The sequence below is a fragment of the Meriones unguiculatus genome, chromosome 18 (genome assembly GCF_030254825.1).
Source record: "Meriones unguiculatus strain TT.TT164.6M chromosome 18, Bangor_MerUng_6.1, whole genome shotgun sequence".
NCBI lineage: Eukaryota > Metazoa > Chordata > Mammalia > Rodentia > Muridae > Meriones > Meriones unguiculatus.
In genome coordinates, this window is record NC_083365.1 from 63,394,879 (window position 1) to 63,413,150 (window position 18,272).

The 18,272-nt window shown below is 39.3% G+C and overlaps 1 protein-coding gene across 1 annotated transcript in view; it reads right to left on the reverse strand.

Moving 5' to 3' along the window:
* Positions 1-18,272, reverse strand: part of LOC110565027 (contactin-associated protein like 5-1-like) — a 703,043-nt gene that overhangs the window by 336,367 nt on the left and 348,404 nt on the right. Inside the window, exon 6 of the mRNA XM_060371632.1 lies at positions 14,668-14,852. Within this exon, the coding sequence (XP_060227615.1) occupies positions 14,668-14,852 (185 nt within the window). The remainder of the gene's footprint in view (positions 1-14,667; positions 14,853-18,272) is intronic.

The window sequence follows — 18,272 nt, forward strand, 5'->3', positions numbered from 1 at the left end:
TTAATTCCAAATTTTCTTAATGTTGGTGAAAAAGGAACAGCAGCAGCTGAGAGACACTGGGTTATAAAAATGAAACTGAAGCATTAATTCCTTTATGTACAACTAAGGCATGAGCTACATTGGCTAAATGATTATTCAGGGTCTGAGCAGTCTGCCCAGTATGACTCATGGCTAATGCCCTGGTGGTAGCTCTAACAGCCGCCAATGAGATGGTAGTAACAATGGTGGCTGTAGTTCCAAGATCCCTTTTCTGTCTGAAGAGAGTCATAGCATGAGGGGCATCAATGGGCACAGGCACCCAGTGAGGCATGCGAGTAACCAGGGCATACATAAATTTACTAGCATTCCAGCATTGGGCAAAAAAGCAAGTATAATTACCACAATTACTTGGCTCTATCTGGCTAATAATGAATAAAAATGGGGGATATAAACATAAAGGAATTAATGCTCAACTAAAAGGAAGCTTGATTGTGGTCAATCAGAGGATTGACCTCTTGCAGGAGCAAATTGATACCCTATGGCAAATCGCTCAACCTGGCTGTCAATGAAAGTATGCTGGACTTTGTGTCACTAGCATACAACATGAGAATTTTTCCTGTGCTGCAAATCTGTCTAAACAATTGTCGAGCTATATTTTAGGTAATTGGACTGGAGAATTCGATACTACGATGGAGCAGCTGAGAGTGGCCATTGTCACAGTAAATTCTACCGGAGCGGACGCAGGACTAGCCACAGATTATCAACATTGCTGCAGCCATGAATCATCTGAAGGAATGGGCGGGCATGGGAGCGTTAGCAGGCCTTCTGGTGTTGGTCTCCTTGGTTTGCCTGTGGTATATATGCAAGATTAGAGTCTCACAACAGTGTGATGCAGCCATGATCATTCAGGCCTTTACAGCCATTGAAGCAGGACATTCTCCCCAAGCATGGTTGGATACCATAAAAAGCTAAAATGATACGCTCAGGATGCGAGGCTAAGCACTGCCCTCAGGGTCAGCAGCTTTTGACCCAGAGAAGAGCATGTCTGATTGCATGCGGGTTGATGCCCCAGGTCCCGCCTCTGAGAAAAAGGTATGGGACGGGTCTGATGCTCTTTGGGTGGATGACACCTAAATGAACATCAGTACAAAGTCCCAATTTATTTCTAATATCAGAGATCAGACCTCTACTCTTGCCTGATGCGTCTAAAATAAAAAAGGGGAACTGTAGAGAGCTGTGGAATGCTGTGCCTTAAAGATGGAGCTGGTTTCCGCCTTCCACCTTCCCGATGGTGAGTGCTCTCTGTCACGAACAATTCCACATTTGGCTAAGGCTGAGGATCTGGCTTGCTTCCATGTATGTGGACCTATCTGCATTGCCCACGTGGCACGCCTGGGTTGGCTACCCAGAGGCTATTTAAGCTGTGGGCTGGCTTTCCCCAGGGTCAGATGATTGTTCAAGGTTCCTGAATAAACTGCATTGAAAAAAAAAAAAAAAAAAAAAAAGAAACTGAAGAACTAGGATGTGAGTATTACTCAGTTACTCAGGCCATTTGTCATTTATAGAAAGGGAGCTGCTGATTTTTTTTAATTTAATTTAACTTTTTATATTAATTAAAGTTTATTCACTTTGTATCCCAGCTGTAGTTCCCTCCCTCATTCCCTCCCAATCCTACCCTTCCTTCCTCATCTCCTCCCATGCCCCTCCCCCAGTCCAATGATAGGGGAGATCCTCCTTTCCTTCCCTCTGACCCTAGCCTATCAGGTCTCATCAGGACTGGCTACATTGTCTTCCTTTGTGCCAGGGCAAAGCTGTTCCCCCCTCAGGGGGAGGTGATCAAAGAGCCAGCCATAGATTTCATGTCAAAGACTATCCCTGTTCCCCCTTACTAAGAAACCCACTTGGACACTGAGCTGCCATGTGCTTCATCCATGCTGGGGTTCTAGGTTATCTCCATGCATGGTCCTTAGTTGGAGTATCAGTCTCAGAAAAGACACCTGTGCCCAGAAATTTTGGTTCTGTTGCTCTCCTTGTGAGGTTCCAGTCCTCTCTATGCCTTTCTATCTCCTCCTTTCATAACATTCCCTGCACTCTGCCCAAAGTTTGGCTATGAGTCTCTGCATCTGCTTTGATACACTGCTGGGCAGAGTCTTTCACAGGCTCCGTTGTAGGCTCCTATTCTCTTTCCTGTTTTCTATCTCTTCTAATATCTGTCCCATTTACCTTTCTGAGTGAGGATTGATCATATTACCCAGGGTCCTCCTTCTTGCTTAGCTTCTTTAGGTGTACAGATTTTAGTATGTTTATCCTATGCTATATGACAAATATCAACTTATAAGTGAGTATATACCAGGTATGTCTTTCTACTTCTGGGATATCTCACAAAGGGCAATCTTTTCTAGTTCCCATCATTTGCCTGCAAATTTCATGATTTCCTTGTTTTTAATTGCTGAATAGTATTCCATTGTATAAATGTACCACAATTTCTGTATCCATTCTTCAGTTGAGGGGCATCTAGGTTGTTTCCAGGTTCTGGCTATTACAAATAAAGCTGCTACAAACATGGTAGAGCAAATGTCCTTGTTGTGTACTTGAGCATATTTTGGATAAATGTCCAGGAGTTGGAGTTGTATATCTGGATCATGAGGAAGCACTATTCCTAATTGTCTAAGAAAGTGCCAGATTTAATTAATTATATATCCAGCTACTTTGCTGAAGGACTTTATAAGCTGCAGGAATTCTCAGCAGAATTTTTTTGGGTCACTATGTATACTATCATTTTATATGTGAATAGCAATACCTTAGCTTCTTCCTTTCTGAATTGTATCCTTTTATCTCCTTTAGTTTTATTATTGCTCCAGCTAGAACTTATAGTACTGTATTTAAGAGATATGAAGAGAATTGACAACCTTGTTTTGTCTCTGATTTCAATGGGATTACTTTGAATTTCTCTTCATTTTAGTTTGGTGTTGGCTATCAGCTTGCTGTATGTAAGATTTATTAGGTTTAGGTATGTGTCTTATATTTCTGATCTCTCTAAGATTTTATCATGAAGGGGTGTTGGATTTTATCAAATGCTTTTACAGCATCTGAGGAGATGATCATGTGTGCGTGTGTGTGTGTGTGTGTGTTTGTGTGTGTGTGTGTGTGTTTGTGTGTGTGTGTGTGTGTTTTCTTTCAATATGTATATATGGTGGATTACATTGATGGATTTTTGTATGTTGAACTATCTCTGCATCCTTAGGATGAAACCTACTCGATCATGGTTGATAATGTGCTTGAAGTGTTTTTTACTTTGGTTTGGAAGTATGTTATTGATTAATTTTGCATCAATATTCATAAGGGAGATTGAAATTTTTTTTTCTTTGTTGAGTCTTTGTGTGGTTTGGTTATAAGGATGACTGTGGCTTCATAGAATGAGTTTGGTACTGTTCCTTCTGTTTCTATTTTGTGAAAGAGTTTGAGGAGTATTGGTGTTAGCTCTTCTTTGACAATGTGGTAGAATTCTGCACTAAAACCAACTGTCCCTGGGCTGTTCTTGGTAGGGAGGTTTTTAATGGAGACTTTTGGTTGGGAAACTTTTGAAACTTAGTGTTTATTGGCTGTTTAAACTTTTGCCCACTCTTGATTTAACATGGTAGGTGAAATATATCAAGAAAATTGTCCTTTCCTTTAGATTTTCCAATTGCATGGAATACAAGCTTTTGAAGAAGATTCTTTGAATATCCTCAGTGTTTGTTGACATGTGCCCCTTTTATTTCTGATTTTCTTAATTTGGGCACTGTCTTTCTGTCTTTTAGTTAGTTTGTCTAGGTGTCTATCATGTTTATTTTCTCAAAGAAACAACTCTTGTTTTTGTTGATTCTTTGCATCGATTTTTGCTTCTAATTTCTTGATTTCACCCTTAATTTGATTATTTCCTGCCATCTACTACTCTTGGGTGTGTTTGTTCCTTTGTGTTTTAAAGCTTTCAGGTGAGCTGTTAAATTGTTAATGTGGTGTCTCTCCAATTTCTTTATGAAGACATTTAATTCTATGAAGTTTTCTCTTACACTGCTTCCATGATTTCCCATTAGTTTGGGGGAAGTAGTGCCCTCCTTTTTATTGAATTCTAGGAAGTCTTTAATATTTTTTTTTTATTTCTTCCCTCACCCAGAGATTATTGAGCAGGGATTTGTTCAGTTTCCATGAGTGTTTAGGCTTCTTGTGTCTGTTGTTCTAGGTCTAGATTTAATCCATGGTGAGCTGATAAAGAACAATGAGTTAACTCAATTTTCATGTATTAGTTGAAGTGTGTTTTGTGACCAACTACATGGTCAATTTTGTGATCTACAATGGTTCCATGTGGTACTGAGAATAAAGTATATTCTTTAGTGTTTGGGTAAAAGGTTTTGTAGACATCTATTTGGTCCATTTGATTCATGACACGTGTTACTGTCATTATTTCTTTATTTAGCTTCTGTCTCAATGATCTGTCCATTGGTCATAGGGGGTGTTGAAGTCTCCCAGTATTAATGTGTTCGTTAGATGTGTGTATTAAGCTTTAATAATGTTTCATTTACATATGCAGGTGCCCTTGTATTTTGGGGGCATAGGTATTCAGGATTGTGATGTCTTCTTGGTGAATTTTTCCTTTGATGAGAAGGAAGTGTTCTTCCCCATCTCTTTTGATTAATTTTGGTTTAAAGTCTATTTAAACATTAAAGTCTATTTAGACATTAGTATGATTACTCCTGAATGTTTCTTGGGAAATTTTTCTTTGAAAACCTTTTTCCAGCCCTTTGCTTTGAGGTAGTGTCTATCTGTATTGCTGAGATTTGTTTCTCAAATGCAGCACAATGTTGGAAAGTGTTTTTGTAACCATTCTGTTAGCCAGTGTCTTTTTATTGGAGTGTTGAGTCCATTAATGGTGTAGATATTAGTGACCAATGATTGCAAGTTTCTTTTATTGTGGAGTTGATGGTGATACAGTGTTTGTGTGCTTGTTTTCTTTTGGTTTTGCTGTTGTGAAGTTATCTATATCCTGAGTTTTCCTAGGTGTAGTTGACCTATTTAGGTTGGAGCTTTCTTTCTATTATGTTCTGTAAGGTTGGGTTGGTGTGTAGATTAGTTTTGTCATGGTGTATCTTGTTTTCTCAGTCATGGTGATTGAAATTTTTGCTGGATATAGTGGTCTGGGTTGGCATCTATAGTCTCCTAATGTGTGCATGACATCTTCCTAGGCCCTTCTGTCTTTCATAGTGTCTGTTGAGAAGTCAGGTGTGATTCTGAGACTTTATATGTTAGATGGCCCTTTTTTCCTGTCCTCTTTTAATATTTTTCTTGTTTTGTAGATTTAGTCTTTTCATTTTTCATTATTGTGTGGCTAGAGGAATTTCTCTTCTGGCCTAGTCTATTTGCTGTTTTTTAAGCCTCTTTGGTTGGGGAAAGTTTCTTTCTTTAGGCTGAAGAAATTTTCTTCTATGATTTTCTTGAAAGTCTTTTTTTCAACTTTGTAGACTGGAATCTTTTTTTTTTTTTTTTTTTTTTTTTTTTTGTCTAGTTAGGTTTCATCCTTTTGTGGTTTCCTTGAATTTTTTGTATCAAGAATTTTCCCATTTTAATATTTCATTTGAGAGATGTATCAATTTCTTCAATTGTATTTTTAGCACCTGAGATTCTTTCCCCCATCTCTTTCATTCTGTTGGTAATGCATGCATTCCTCTGTGGTTCCTGATCTCGTCTCTAAGTTTTCCATCTCCAGAAATTTCTCAATGGATATTTTCTTTACTGATTCTAATTCTGTTTTCATATCTTCAATAATTTTATTCATTTCTTTCACCAGTTTGATTGTGGTTTTCTCTTTTTCCTTGATGGCCTTTACATGTTTGGTTGTATTTTCCTGCATTTCTTTGAGAGGTTTATTCGTCTCCCCTTTGTATGCCTCTAATAACTACATAAACATAGATTTAAGGTCATTTTCCTGTATTTCTGCTGCATTAAAATGTCCATTATTGCAGGGAGGGGGGTTCTGGTAGAGCCATGATATCCTGTTTTTGTTGTGTTCATATTCTGGCCTTTAGCCATCTATTTGTCCATAGCCTTGGCTGTTTGTTGCTGGAATGTGCACATAAAATTGGATCTGACCATCTCTGGTGTCTGGAGTGTGAAGTAGTCTTCAGGATGACAAGAGATGTCAAGCCGAAGAGCAATGCATGCTGTCATTTCAGGTTGTGCCACACTGAGATGTGTCTCTAAGGAAGGCAGGGCACAGGTACAGGTATCATGAAGGACAGGGGCAAGGGTGCTGTTGCCTTGGAGAGCAGGGGGATGGGCTAGGTTACCTAGGAGCACAGGGGGTGTTGGGCATTGATGCCTTTATGGGAAGGGAAAGGCACCTCCCACAGCAGCCATGAAGGTCCATCTGCCTCAGGTAGTAGCCATGGGGGATCAGGCGCCTCAGAAGGCAGTTGAGCTGCAGGTAACAGGTATACCAAACACTGGGCACCTGGGACTCAGATTCGTTTGGGCTCTGTCATTTTTGGATCTGGAATTTGATATTTTTTTCTTTTCTTTTCTTTTTTTTTGGTCCACTTTGTCTCCACAGGAGGATCAGTAAAACCATGGTTTATAGGTTGGGATGCTGTCCCAAGAATCCAGAAGCTGTTCTTGAGGGGTGGTGGTGGATCCTATGTTTGGCTTGTAGAGTGGAAAGTCCCTATAACTGGGTGCCTGCATTAGCTTGAGTATGTGGAAAGGGCAGGGGTCTCACAGCTTGTTACTCCTGGTCCTAAGAGACTGCCAGAGGGGTGCTACAGGATCTGATTGTCCCCAACCCCTGGGGTGCCCCCACCCCCAGGTCTGGAAAGCACTAAAATCAGTGTTTTTGATCTAGCTATGTGTTTATTCACAGGTTTCTCTGTCTCTGATTTTCTGCCTCTTAGATACAATACACCCTAATCATCGTCATCTTGAAACTCCCTCAAACATGCTTTTTTTTTTAATGGGAGGACTTTAATTTTTTTATATAAATGAAATTTATCATATGTTTTATTGCTGGTGCACTGGAATTTATGCTGTAATGAGAATGGCTTCCATGCTTTCAAATAATATAGCTATTATTTCATTTTTCTCAAAAACCTCGATAATGTTAACCATGGAGTTGTGTAAATATTATGCATATATTTATTTCATATTGTCAATTCATTCCTTTACAATTTTATTACATATACACGTAATATATAATGTAGATTATGTGTATGTGTGTGTGTGCATACTTGTTTCATGAGTGCAGTTACTCAGAAGACATCATCAGATCCCTTGGAACTGGAGTTACAGGGAGTTGAGAGCCACCCTTATTCATATTTGTAACTCAGCTTGGATTATCTGGAAGAACAGTATGCATTATTATTGGATGAGTCATCTTTTGAGCTCTATGCACATTTGTATTTAAATTACCAGATATTTTAGTTTAATCTAGTTTTGGGATTTCGTGTGCTTTCTTTTTTTTTTTTCTTTCTTTCTCAATTTAGGTATTTTATTTTTATACATTTTTTTCCTGGTATGTATGGAATGACTAGCTGTAAACCACTTGTTTTTAAAATATACCTATGATTTGTGGTGTGTGTTAGATAATAATATAAAACAGGATAAAAAAAGGACTTCTTGAACTATAAGGACATCATAGAACAGAGATCCTCAAAATATCTTTTTAAACTCCTCATCTCAGGCTGGAGGGAAAGAGAAAGGCTGTCATCTTGCTCCAGCATTTGGACAGTTTATGTTCAGTGATGTGAGTCTGAAAGACATTCCTAGGAGTTGTTTTTCCTCTCTCTTCTTTTCCCTGTTTGACAGGTATTGCTATAATGTTTTTGTGGAATGTATATAATTTACCCTTGGTCACTGAAATTCTGATTACTCTACCTCACTATCTGGCTTCAATCCACACATTGCATTATGATGCTTATTTTAAGTATTACCTGTCTCAAGTTTATGTAAACATGCTACCATTTGTTCTCTGTCTTGCCAATAAAAACAACCAGTCAATATCGAGCAATGCAGAGAATAGTGTGGGACATCCTGGTCCAGAAGAGAGGAAAAAGAAGAGAGTAGGAGGAGCGATCTGAGGGGAGAGATCCAAGAGGAGACGATGGGAAAATATCAGGAGAACTGAACTGGACCTAAGATATGACTAAAAAGCAAGTATAATGTGGGAAATCTGAATGGGAGGAAGCAATGATGGCTTGGATGTTTAGTATGGAGTAATTATTGTCCAGCATTGTGCTCTAGTTTAATTAAATAAATCCTAGTCTCTGTGTGGTGATTTGGGTATAAAGCAGGTTTAGGAATAACCATTGTTTAACTAAAAGGTAAATCAATATTAAATATTAATGATCATCAACAGACAGAATTTTATAAGCCTGATCTATATTTCATCTGGGAAGCAAATATCTTATGATGGCAAAGACTACCCTATATTAGTCACAAATTATTATAAAGTCTCATGATGAACATCCATAATGTTGCAGTAGTTACTTTATTATTGTTGTGATAGCATACCATGATCAAAGAAATTATACAACAAAAGTATATTGGGGCTCATGGTGCAAGGGGTTAGAGTTCACGACCATCATGGAGTGGTACACAGCATCATGCAGGCAGTGATGGGACTGCTGCAGGAGCTGAGAGTATAGTGGAAGTTTTGGTTTCCTTTAAAACTCAGTAATATTAATATGTTTCCGTTTTAATCCTAAGTATGAGACGTGGGGCTGGTTTTAGTTTGTCCACAGCTGATAATTACCTCATGTGGCTTGGATATTGGTATCATCTTTTCCACCAGGTAACAGCCTCCTGAGACTCAGAGAGGGGCATAGTCCTTGCTGATTACAGACAGTTTAATTCTGAGGATTCTGAGAGGGTATACATGCCAGAGCCCAGAGATAGGAAGAAGATTCTTCAAGGGATGCTCCAAGAGAGGGAGGAATGCTTCCATGAGACTGTCAAAAGAACAATTCAAGGGAAACTCTGGGAAAGAAGAGGGTTGCTGTTCTGCATGCTGTTGCTGGTTCATCCTTCTGTGTTTGCTGTTGCTGGTTTTCTGGACTGCTAGATATCCTGAAGACTGAGATTGGTACTTCCCCCAAAGCCTAATGACCCTCACTAGCTGTAAATAACCAAAGAGAACTCTGCCCCTTCTCCCACAAACCTTTTTTCTCTCCTACCTAGTGTTTGGATGTTGGAAGGTATTAGGAGGGATAGGGGGTGGAGAAGAAAGGTAGAGGCATTAGAAACCAAATTATAATAGAATAAAAATTAGCACCAACATAAGAGATTATATTTTGATCCATAAGCACTATGCAGAGTGAGTCAGCTAATTGCAAATGGCTTGGGTTTTTTGAAATCTCAAAGCCCTACCCTGAGTGACAAAACTCCTTTAACAAGGCTATATCTTCTAATCCTTCCCAAATAGTTTTATTAACTGGGGACCAACATGAGCCTATGGGAACTGTTCTTATTCAAACCACCACATGGTATAAAAGAAGGACCAGTAGCTACCACATTTTATGGCCAGTAGCCCTACATGTTGGTAAAGTTTGTAAATGATGATAGAGTTGCATAATTCAATTATCCCAGACATAAACCATAATAGAAGAAATCTGAAATATATCCTGGTATGCTCTGAGAGTGGATCCCAGGAAATGACCTCAGTATCCTTCCAACTGTAGGTGTCTACATCTCCTGTGTGCACTGAGCACAGGGCAGAAGCTAGAGTGTGGTTTCTAATTAACAGAATGCACTGTGATGGAACTCATCCTCAATAAGGATGGCAATTTGCTCCTTCTAACAGCTGCAGTGTTTTTGCTTCTGGGGAACTGAAATTTCTAGTTCTTATCTTGTAACTTTATACCTCCTTGTGGGTGGGAAACAGATGAATAGAACATTGCTCTCTTCTCAGAAGTCTCTTTCTTCTCTCCACCTCCTTGAAGTAAATTTTCAAGGTTAGAGACTTCTGACACATAAATTTTGCCATTCAGCACAGTGGGTGTCTGCCACCATCCTCAATATGTCTTCTTTTATGATGTCTAGAGCAACCTGTCCACATATTCTGGCAAATGTTTGAGGCTCCTGAAGCAGCAGTTGCTTGAAAGGAATATTTCAAGGTGTTCTACTCTCAAGGAGGGTTTTTCACAAGGCAAGACATGCCTGAAGGAAGCAGCTCTAACTTCATGAACTGAGCAACACCGCCAGTTTCATTTTTCTAAAAACTCACATTCATTTCAATGCCACACAGCTGTAATCCCATAGAATATCTGCACTAATGAGATCATACACAGGCAAAAGTGATTGCAAGCCAGTAGTATTTTAGGTAAGATTATAGATTTTTGGAACAGTTCCTTGGACATTAAAGTATTAAAAGAAAAAAACAATGGTCAGACTGAAAAATGATTTCATGGTTTTCTTTTTCTCAATGATGTCTTCAAGTTCATTAAAGACACCACTGTGCTTTAAGGTAAATCTAATTTACTGTGATCTCAGTTTCTTCAGTCAATTGAACAAGTTGACAAAGGAAAGTGATGGGTACTCAAAGAATTTTCATTTTCAAAGATTGAAAAATACCTGCCTGCCATCTTGCCTTTTGAGTCAAATATGCAAATATGTCTTTTGAAGTTACTGAATGGCATATATTAAATAAAATATACTGAACAGAATTTGGGATCAAAGACAAAGACCTTTCTTAAGGATTGCATTGATGCCTGACAAAAGAAAAGGTTTGTTCCTAATTTCTCCTTTATTTTTTTTTTTCTACTTAACTGTTATCCCCTTTCCCAGCAGGGTCTTAAATTGTGTTCCAAGGTTTCCTAGTCACTGTCTAGCAATTCCTTCTAGTTTAGTTTATTTTCCTGATAAATTAGCCCTGATAAAGCAACTTAAGAAAGAAAGGGTTTATTTTCGCTCACCATTCGAGGTTACAATCTATCATGGCAGGGAATTCCAAGTAATAGGATCTTGAGGGAGTTTGATAGTCACATGGTGCCCACAGCTAAGAGACATTTTCACCTTTTAATGCAGTCCAGGATTTCATCCTGGGGAATGGTGTCATTCACAGGGAATGAGCTCCCAGCTCAATTAACCTAACCAGCACTCTGCCCTGGCTCATTTTCTGTCTACTTGACATAAGCTAGAGTCATTTGAACAGAATGATCCTTAATTGAAAAAAAAGAATCCTACAAGACAGGCTTGTGGAGAATCCTGTGGGGCATTTCCTTGACTGATTCTTGATATGAGAGATCCCATATCACATTGGTGGTACCATTCATGGTATGGTGGTCCTGGTCCCAACATATATCAGAAAGCTGAATGAGTAAGGCATGAGGAGCAAGTCAGTAAGCAGTACTCCTTTGTGGTCTCTGCATGCTCCCTCCCACATGTTTTCTGCTTTGAGTGCCTCTCTTGACTTGCCTAGATGATGGACAGATACTTAAAACTGTAAGCTGAAATAAGCCTTTTGTTCTACAAGATGCTTTTGCTCATGGTGTTTTATCACAGTAATAGAAACCCTAACGAAAAACACTCTTACAAACATGCTAACCTAACCAGATAATTTCTTACAGGTGTGTGTGGAGTCTTGAACCTAGCCAATTATAGGATCTTTCTACTTCACAATTAACAAAAGTTGACAATTACCCATACATATATTTCACTCACCTTTAAGCCCACACTATACGTAACAATCAGAGAGAGAGAGAGAGAGACCTTCAGAATGTAGAGGGCATCAGAATTGCTTGTAAGATTTCTGAGGATAGATAGCTGATCCCTCTCCCAGAATTTCTGATTCAGTAGGTCTGGATGAAACCTAAGTAGTTGCTATTTAATATGTTTTTAGTAGTCATGATTTTCCTGCCCCTTGAAACAAATATTTATAATTGCTAGCTACCCTATGAATAGTTGTTTAGTGTTTTTTATTACCAAAATTTAAAAAGACTTATATATTCTTCCTCAGCTAGTTTTGACTTATTTTTTTATTTAAAAATAGTTACATATGTTTGTGAGGATTGGATATGTGCATGTGAGTGCAAGTGACTTGAGATGCCCTGGAGCTGGAGACACAGGCAGTTGTGGGTCACCCCATATTATACTGGGAACTGAGCCCAAGTCCTCTGCAAGAGCAATATGTGTTCACTTAGCCTCTTCTGGATCCTCTGGCTTAGTCATATATTTTCACTCTCACTGTCCCATGCCATAGGTGAAGTGCTGGTAAATATTTAGAATCTTGCTTTCCTGAGTGAGAACAATGCATACACAAAAACACACCACACACTCATACACACACACACACACACACACACACACACACACCCCAAGTATTTACAAATACATCTTTGTGTGTGTTTCAAATTCATAAGATTATTTTGACTAAAGAGTCCATTGCATACAATTTAATGATAAACAATATATTTATCTTATGTTCTAACATAGTGATCAGATTCTTATAGAATGCTTTTGATCCTTTAAGATATAGGATACTTTTATCTTTTATACTTTTATCTGTAATGAAAATTCTGTCACAGATTCTTTATTCCTTATTCTTTGTGATCCTTTAAGAATGCAAAAAATCAGACTTGTATGGTGGACAGGTCTATAATCTCACATACCCAGTAGGCTAAGGCAGATAACTGAGTAGAATATTTTCTTAAACTTAAAGAAAATGCTAGGGCTGGGGTGCAGCTTTTTTGTAGAGTTCCATCTTTACTACCACATGAAGGGGACTGTATAAGAAACACACCTGTAGTCTTGCAGGAAGCAAAGGCAGAGGGATTAGAATTAAAAGATTTCAATTCCAGCTTCAGCTACATGAGAGCCTCTCTTCAAATAATATGGTGATTTTAATTGAAATTAATTTAAGAAATGAAAAAGGACTATGGATACAGCTTCCTGATAGTGTAGCCTCCTAGCATGTGAGTGTTGTATGTTCAATCCCAAGTAACACATGCACATGTACTCAGAAACACACACAGATTCTCACACTCAGACACTAATACACATTCTTGGTCCAGGACATGTATAAAGCATTGAGTCAGAACTTCAGTGTTGGTCAGCATCTTTGTATATAAGATGTTTCCCATACAGAACAATTACAAAAGTTCTGGTTGTATATGTAGATAAATGAGAGATAGTTACACAGAAAAATAATTAGAAATTAGTGAATTTATTTCCTCAAACATATTTAATTTAATGTCTGACCTATTTTATCCCATTCATGCAATTTATGTTTTAATAATGGACATGTCCACCAGGAAGCTTTCAATTTTTCTGAAAATTTAAGCTCTGGTCCTCCTGTGCTTAATTCACTTCCACATAGCACTGCTACTATTTTAAGCTTTGGCCACTGTGGTGCTGTACATCCCTGCTTTAGGATGTGGCACACACATCTTTCCAGGCTAACTGGATTCTTCTGTCAAGACCTAGTGCAGCCTCCTGCTTCTAAACTTCTGCCTCTTTCTGTGAACAAAGCGCTCCCTCTTCTCTCACCCCCACCACAAGGTCCCATTCTTCTCTCCACTGTCCATTGGTTATCCTGCTCTCTGACACTTTGACTATTAAACTAAAAGACCTGAAGCCTTCTTTGTAGCATAGTTTAAAGCATTCTACTGATCTCTTCCTCCAGGGCTCTGGATTCAGTTTCTAGTAGCAAAGAAATGGGGAAAACAGGTCTAATCTAATAGTTAAGGCCTCCAGTGGGCATAGAGGTAAAAGGCCAGAGACCCACTAGCAACACAGGTTTGATAACTCTTGGAGATTTTTAAAAGCTAGACTTCTACTCTGTGGCTCTGGAGAACTAAACACGAGTCATCAGGCTTGGCAGCAAATCCCTTTACTAGCTGAGTCATTTTGCTAGTCTCACCTGGGATTTCCTTGATATTTTCTGTATCTTTCATTACTCCAACTAGTTGAAGTTGTTTATTAAAAAATTAATAGTTTAAAAAATTAATAGTTTTATGTATAACCAAAACCCAGCAAAACTGTGAGGCTGCAAGAACATACACATACACACACACACACACAGGTATATGTACACACTTAAAAAGTGTCACATATTTTGATAGTTAGTTTTAAACATTTACTTGCTACAGCTTCAAATCTCCTAGGAAGGGAGTCAAAGGAGTCTTTATTAGACTGGCCCTGGCATGTCTTTAGGACACCATCTTGATTGTTAATTGAGGTAGGGAGACCCACTCTGAATGTGACATACACCATCATGTGGGTTGGGCCATGAACTGCATAAATATGAAGAAAATACTTGAGAATAAGTAAGGAAGAAAAATGCAGTTATTTTCTTTACTTTTTTCAGTGGATGCAACTTAAGTTCTTGCTTTGACTTCTCTCAAATTATGGATTCTAATCAGGAATCATAAACCAAATAAACACCAGAATTTTTTAACACAGCTACAGAAATTAATCTAGGATACACCCACACACCCACATATGAACACACACATGTATACCCAGCATGTAAAAAGAATTACTTGTTCTACTCGGACAATTAATACTTCATCAGGGACCCAGAGCTTGGCCCGTGAATTTCCAGACTTCTGTGTAGCTCTTCCTTGGAGACCCTTCCTTGTAGCCTCGCCCAGGTGGAGGGGCTAAAAAGCTCTGTTTACAGACCTCCTTTCCATTCCTGGAAACCTGCTGGGAGGGTTGACTCACCTCATAATCAAGGTCCAGGGCATCGGTCTCACCCTTGGTCCGGAAGTGCAGTGTGTTCATGTCCACAGTGAAGTTTGCCTGCTTGCCCACACGCTCCAGGAGAACCGAGTGCCAGTGCTGGTCATCCAGAAGGCTACCCAGCATGGCTGAGGGCTCAGTGCTGCTGAGCCAGCCTTTGCTTTCATCTGTCGAGGAAGAAAGGAAGAATGGGGTCTTAGCCTGGGATGCTTTCAGTCTTGCCCATCAAGAGCACTGAGTACTGGGTACCTGAAGTTTCCTCAAACAAACACAGCTCAACCTCTCCCTTGTAAGTGCACACTACCAGGCCTTCTGCAAGAGTCGCACACAGGCTTTTCACTCAGATTACAGAAGCCAGTTTTAGCTCAAATGACATTACCCCTCTTCCTGACAGGAACTGTAATGTTTTCAGTACACAAGCAATTGCATGGTGACAGGGATGCTTATAGTATTGGCTACAGAAATAAGATTGAAAAAAAGAAGTTTCCACATTAAAAAAAAATAATAATTTATGCATACACATATTTTGAAGATTATGAATGAAAAAAGCAGATCTTGAACGAGCTTGGGAGGAAGCTAGTGGTCATACAGGGTGTGTTTCTGCACACAGGAGAAGAGAAAGACATAACCATTCCACCTGCAACTGTTGAGTGCCAAGTGTATGAACTGAGTCCTTTCACCATAAAAGTTATGGCCACCACTACACACAGAATTTGTCTCAGCTTTAAAGGGAAACTGTCATTATTGACACATAATTTTTAAAATCTTGAGAAATTCTGTGTTTCTGTGTGCTTGTGTGTGTAGCTGGTTCTCTTCTTCCATCATGTGTATGCAAGAATCTACCTCTAGTTCTTGGCAGCAAGCATCCTGACCCACTGAAACAACATTTGGGCCTCTGCTACATTAATTTTAGTTTGAAAGAATAGTTTATGCCCCCACTCAGGATACTATAGTTAAGTGTGCTTCTTTTCTCTCTCACTCTGTGTCATCCTTAACCCCACCTGTACTCACTCTCCTGTGTACAGGTAACATTATGTGATATTCAGGGGTCAAGATCAGCTAATCTCTCTGTGGGCTGCTCACTGCTACCTTCAGTGTCCTGATGGTGCTGTTTGTCTCACTAACAATGCCTGGCTTCCTGTAGGAGCTAGAGTGGGGAGACCACAATTAGCATACTTGGAAAGCAGGCAGGGTGATTTAATGTCTGCTTATGCTTTGTTTATTTATTTATTCCAAAAGCCTTGAAATCTCACCAATGTCAGATTATACTAATGCGTTAATAAATACCTCCTCTCTCCTCTTGTCCTTCCTTGAAAGGACATTGAAATCTAGCTGTACTGGTCAGGATCATATATAAAAGAAGATATGCAGGACCCCTCTCTTCTGAGGGGTCTGGTGGTGGTATCATCATGTAATAAGGGTTAGGACAAATTACTACATCAAGACAGACAAGAGGTTAAAGACACAGGAGGAGGAAGTGCATGCCCAGCTTGCAGGAACTGGCACCCAGGCTGACAGGTGGCATGGTGAGTGTAAGGGTTCCTCAGCAGAGGAGAACTGGATGAAAGGGCTAGGAGAACTCTCCTGGACCCTGCATTTGATTAATACAGGAGGAAGGTAAGGTTACCAGCAATGTAAGATTCGACTGTTGATGCCAATTCAGCCTCTTTAAAAGTGATGACAACTTAAACTCCTGCTGTAATTTCTAAGTGTATGATGGGTAAAATTTATATTCCTGAATAATTTTAACACACATGTCTTTGATTGAGAGAGAGAGAGAGAGAGAGAGAGAGAGAGAGAGAGAGAGAATGCCACAATGAATATTTGGAGGTCGGAGACAACCTTAAATATCAGTCTTCAGCCTCCATCTTGTTTCAGACAGGATCTCTTGTTTGGCCCTGAATATCTCTGACTAATCAGCCTATGAGTATCTGGAGATTCTTTTAACTCTGCCTCTCAACCTGCAGTAGAAAGCTTGGGTTATAGTCTGGCTTTATGCATGTGTCAGAGATCCAAACTCAGATTTTCACCCTTATGTGGCAAACAAGTGACTCATTGAACCACCTCGCTAAGCCACTCACTGTGAGTTTCTTTTGGAATAGGTATAATTAAAAAATAAATCTCTACACCTAAAGAAGCTAATCAAGAAGGAGGACTCTGGGTAAGATGCTCAATTCTCATTCAGAAAGGCAAAGAGGATGGACATCAGAAGAACGGGAAAACAGGGAACAGGACATGAGCCTACCACAGAGAGCCTTTGAAAGACTCTATCCTGCATAGTATCATAGCAGATATTGAGACTCATAGCCAAACTTTTGGCAGAGTGCAAGGAATCTTACAAAAGAAGGGGGAGATTGAAATACCTGGAGGGGACAGGAGCTCCACAAGGAGAGCAACAGAACTAAAAAAAAAAAAAAAAAAAAAAAAAAATTGAACACAGGGTTCTTTCCAGAGACTCATACTCCAACCAAGTACCATGAATGGAGATAACCTAGAACCCCTGCACAGATGTAGCTCATGGCAGTTCAGTGTCTAAGTGAGTTCCACAGTAATGGGAAGAGGGGTTGCCTCTGACATAAACTGATTGGACTGCTCTTTGGTCACTCCCTTTGAAGGAGGAGCAGCCTTACCAGACCACAGAAGATGACAATGCAGCCAGTCTTGATGAGACCTGATAGGCTAGGGTCAGAGGGAAGGGGAGGAGGAACTCTCTTATCAGTGGACTGGGAGAGAGGCATGGGAGGAGAAGAAGGAAGGTAAGATTGGGAGGGGAAGAAGGGCAAAGCTACAGGTGGGATACAAAAGGAATAAAATGTAATTAATAAAAATAAAATATTATATTAAAAATCTCTTCATTTTTATTTCATTTTAGGAGCCATTTATAAAAGTCATTTATATGACTTTTACCCATTTATTTCCAACAATTTGGATTTAGTCCACTTTCTGTAATATAAACTTTTTGTTCTTTGACTCTTTGGTATATTGCTTTTTCTGCTTCCTTTTCTTTGACACTGAATTTTTTTCTGTGAAAGTTTATTATATGAAGGCTGGGGAGATAGCTCAGCAGATGAAGTACTCGTTGGGCAAGCTCAAGCACCAGAATTCAGATCTCTAGAAACCCTAGTAATTTCCTGGGGTGGTGGCCCATTGTAATTCCACCTCCGGACAGTGGAAACTGAGGATTCCAGTGCAAAGTACCTCACAAGACTACCTATTTGACTGAGCTCTGGAACTGACTGAATGACCCTCCCTTGATGAATAATGAGGAAGAGCAATCAAGGATGATTTCCAATATCAACTGTGGGCCTCCATTTGAAGGAGCGCACAGGTGCACACATACCCACAATTATGTGTGCTTGCATATATGCAAAGGAAAAACCCTGCATTCATGTATGTCTACCATGCTTATGTATGAACAATAGAAAGATTTAAAAAAAAAGAATCACCATAGTATCTCTGCTCTGTTTTGAGATAACATGAAAACTCCCAGCATGATTAACCATTAATTTATTTTGCATTTAGAAATCCAGTTCTACTTGCATTTTGTTGGAAGGTAGGGAGATTGTGCTGCCTGAATCCCTTTAGTG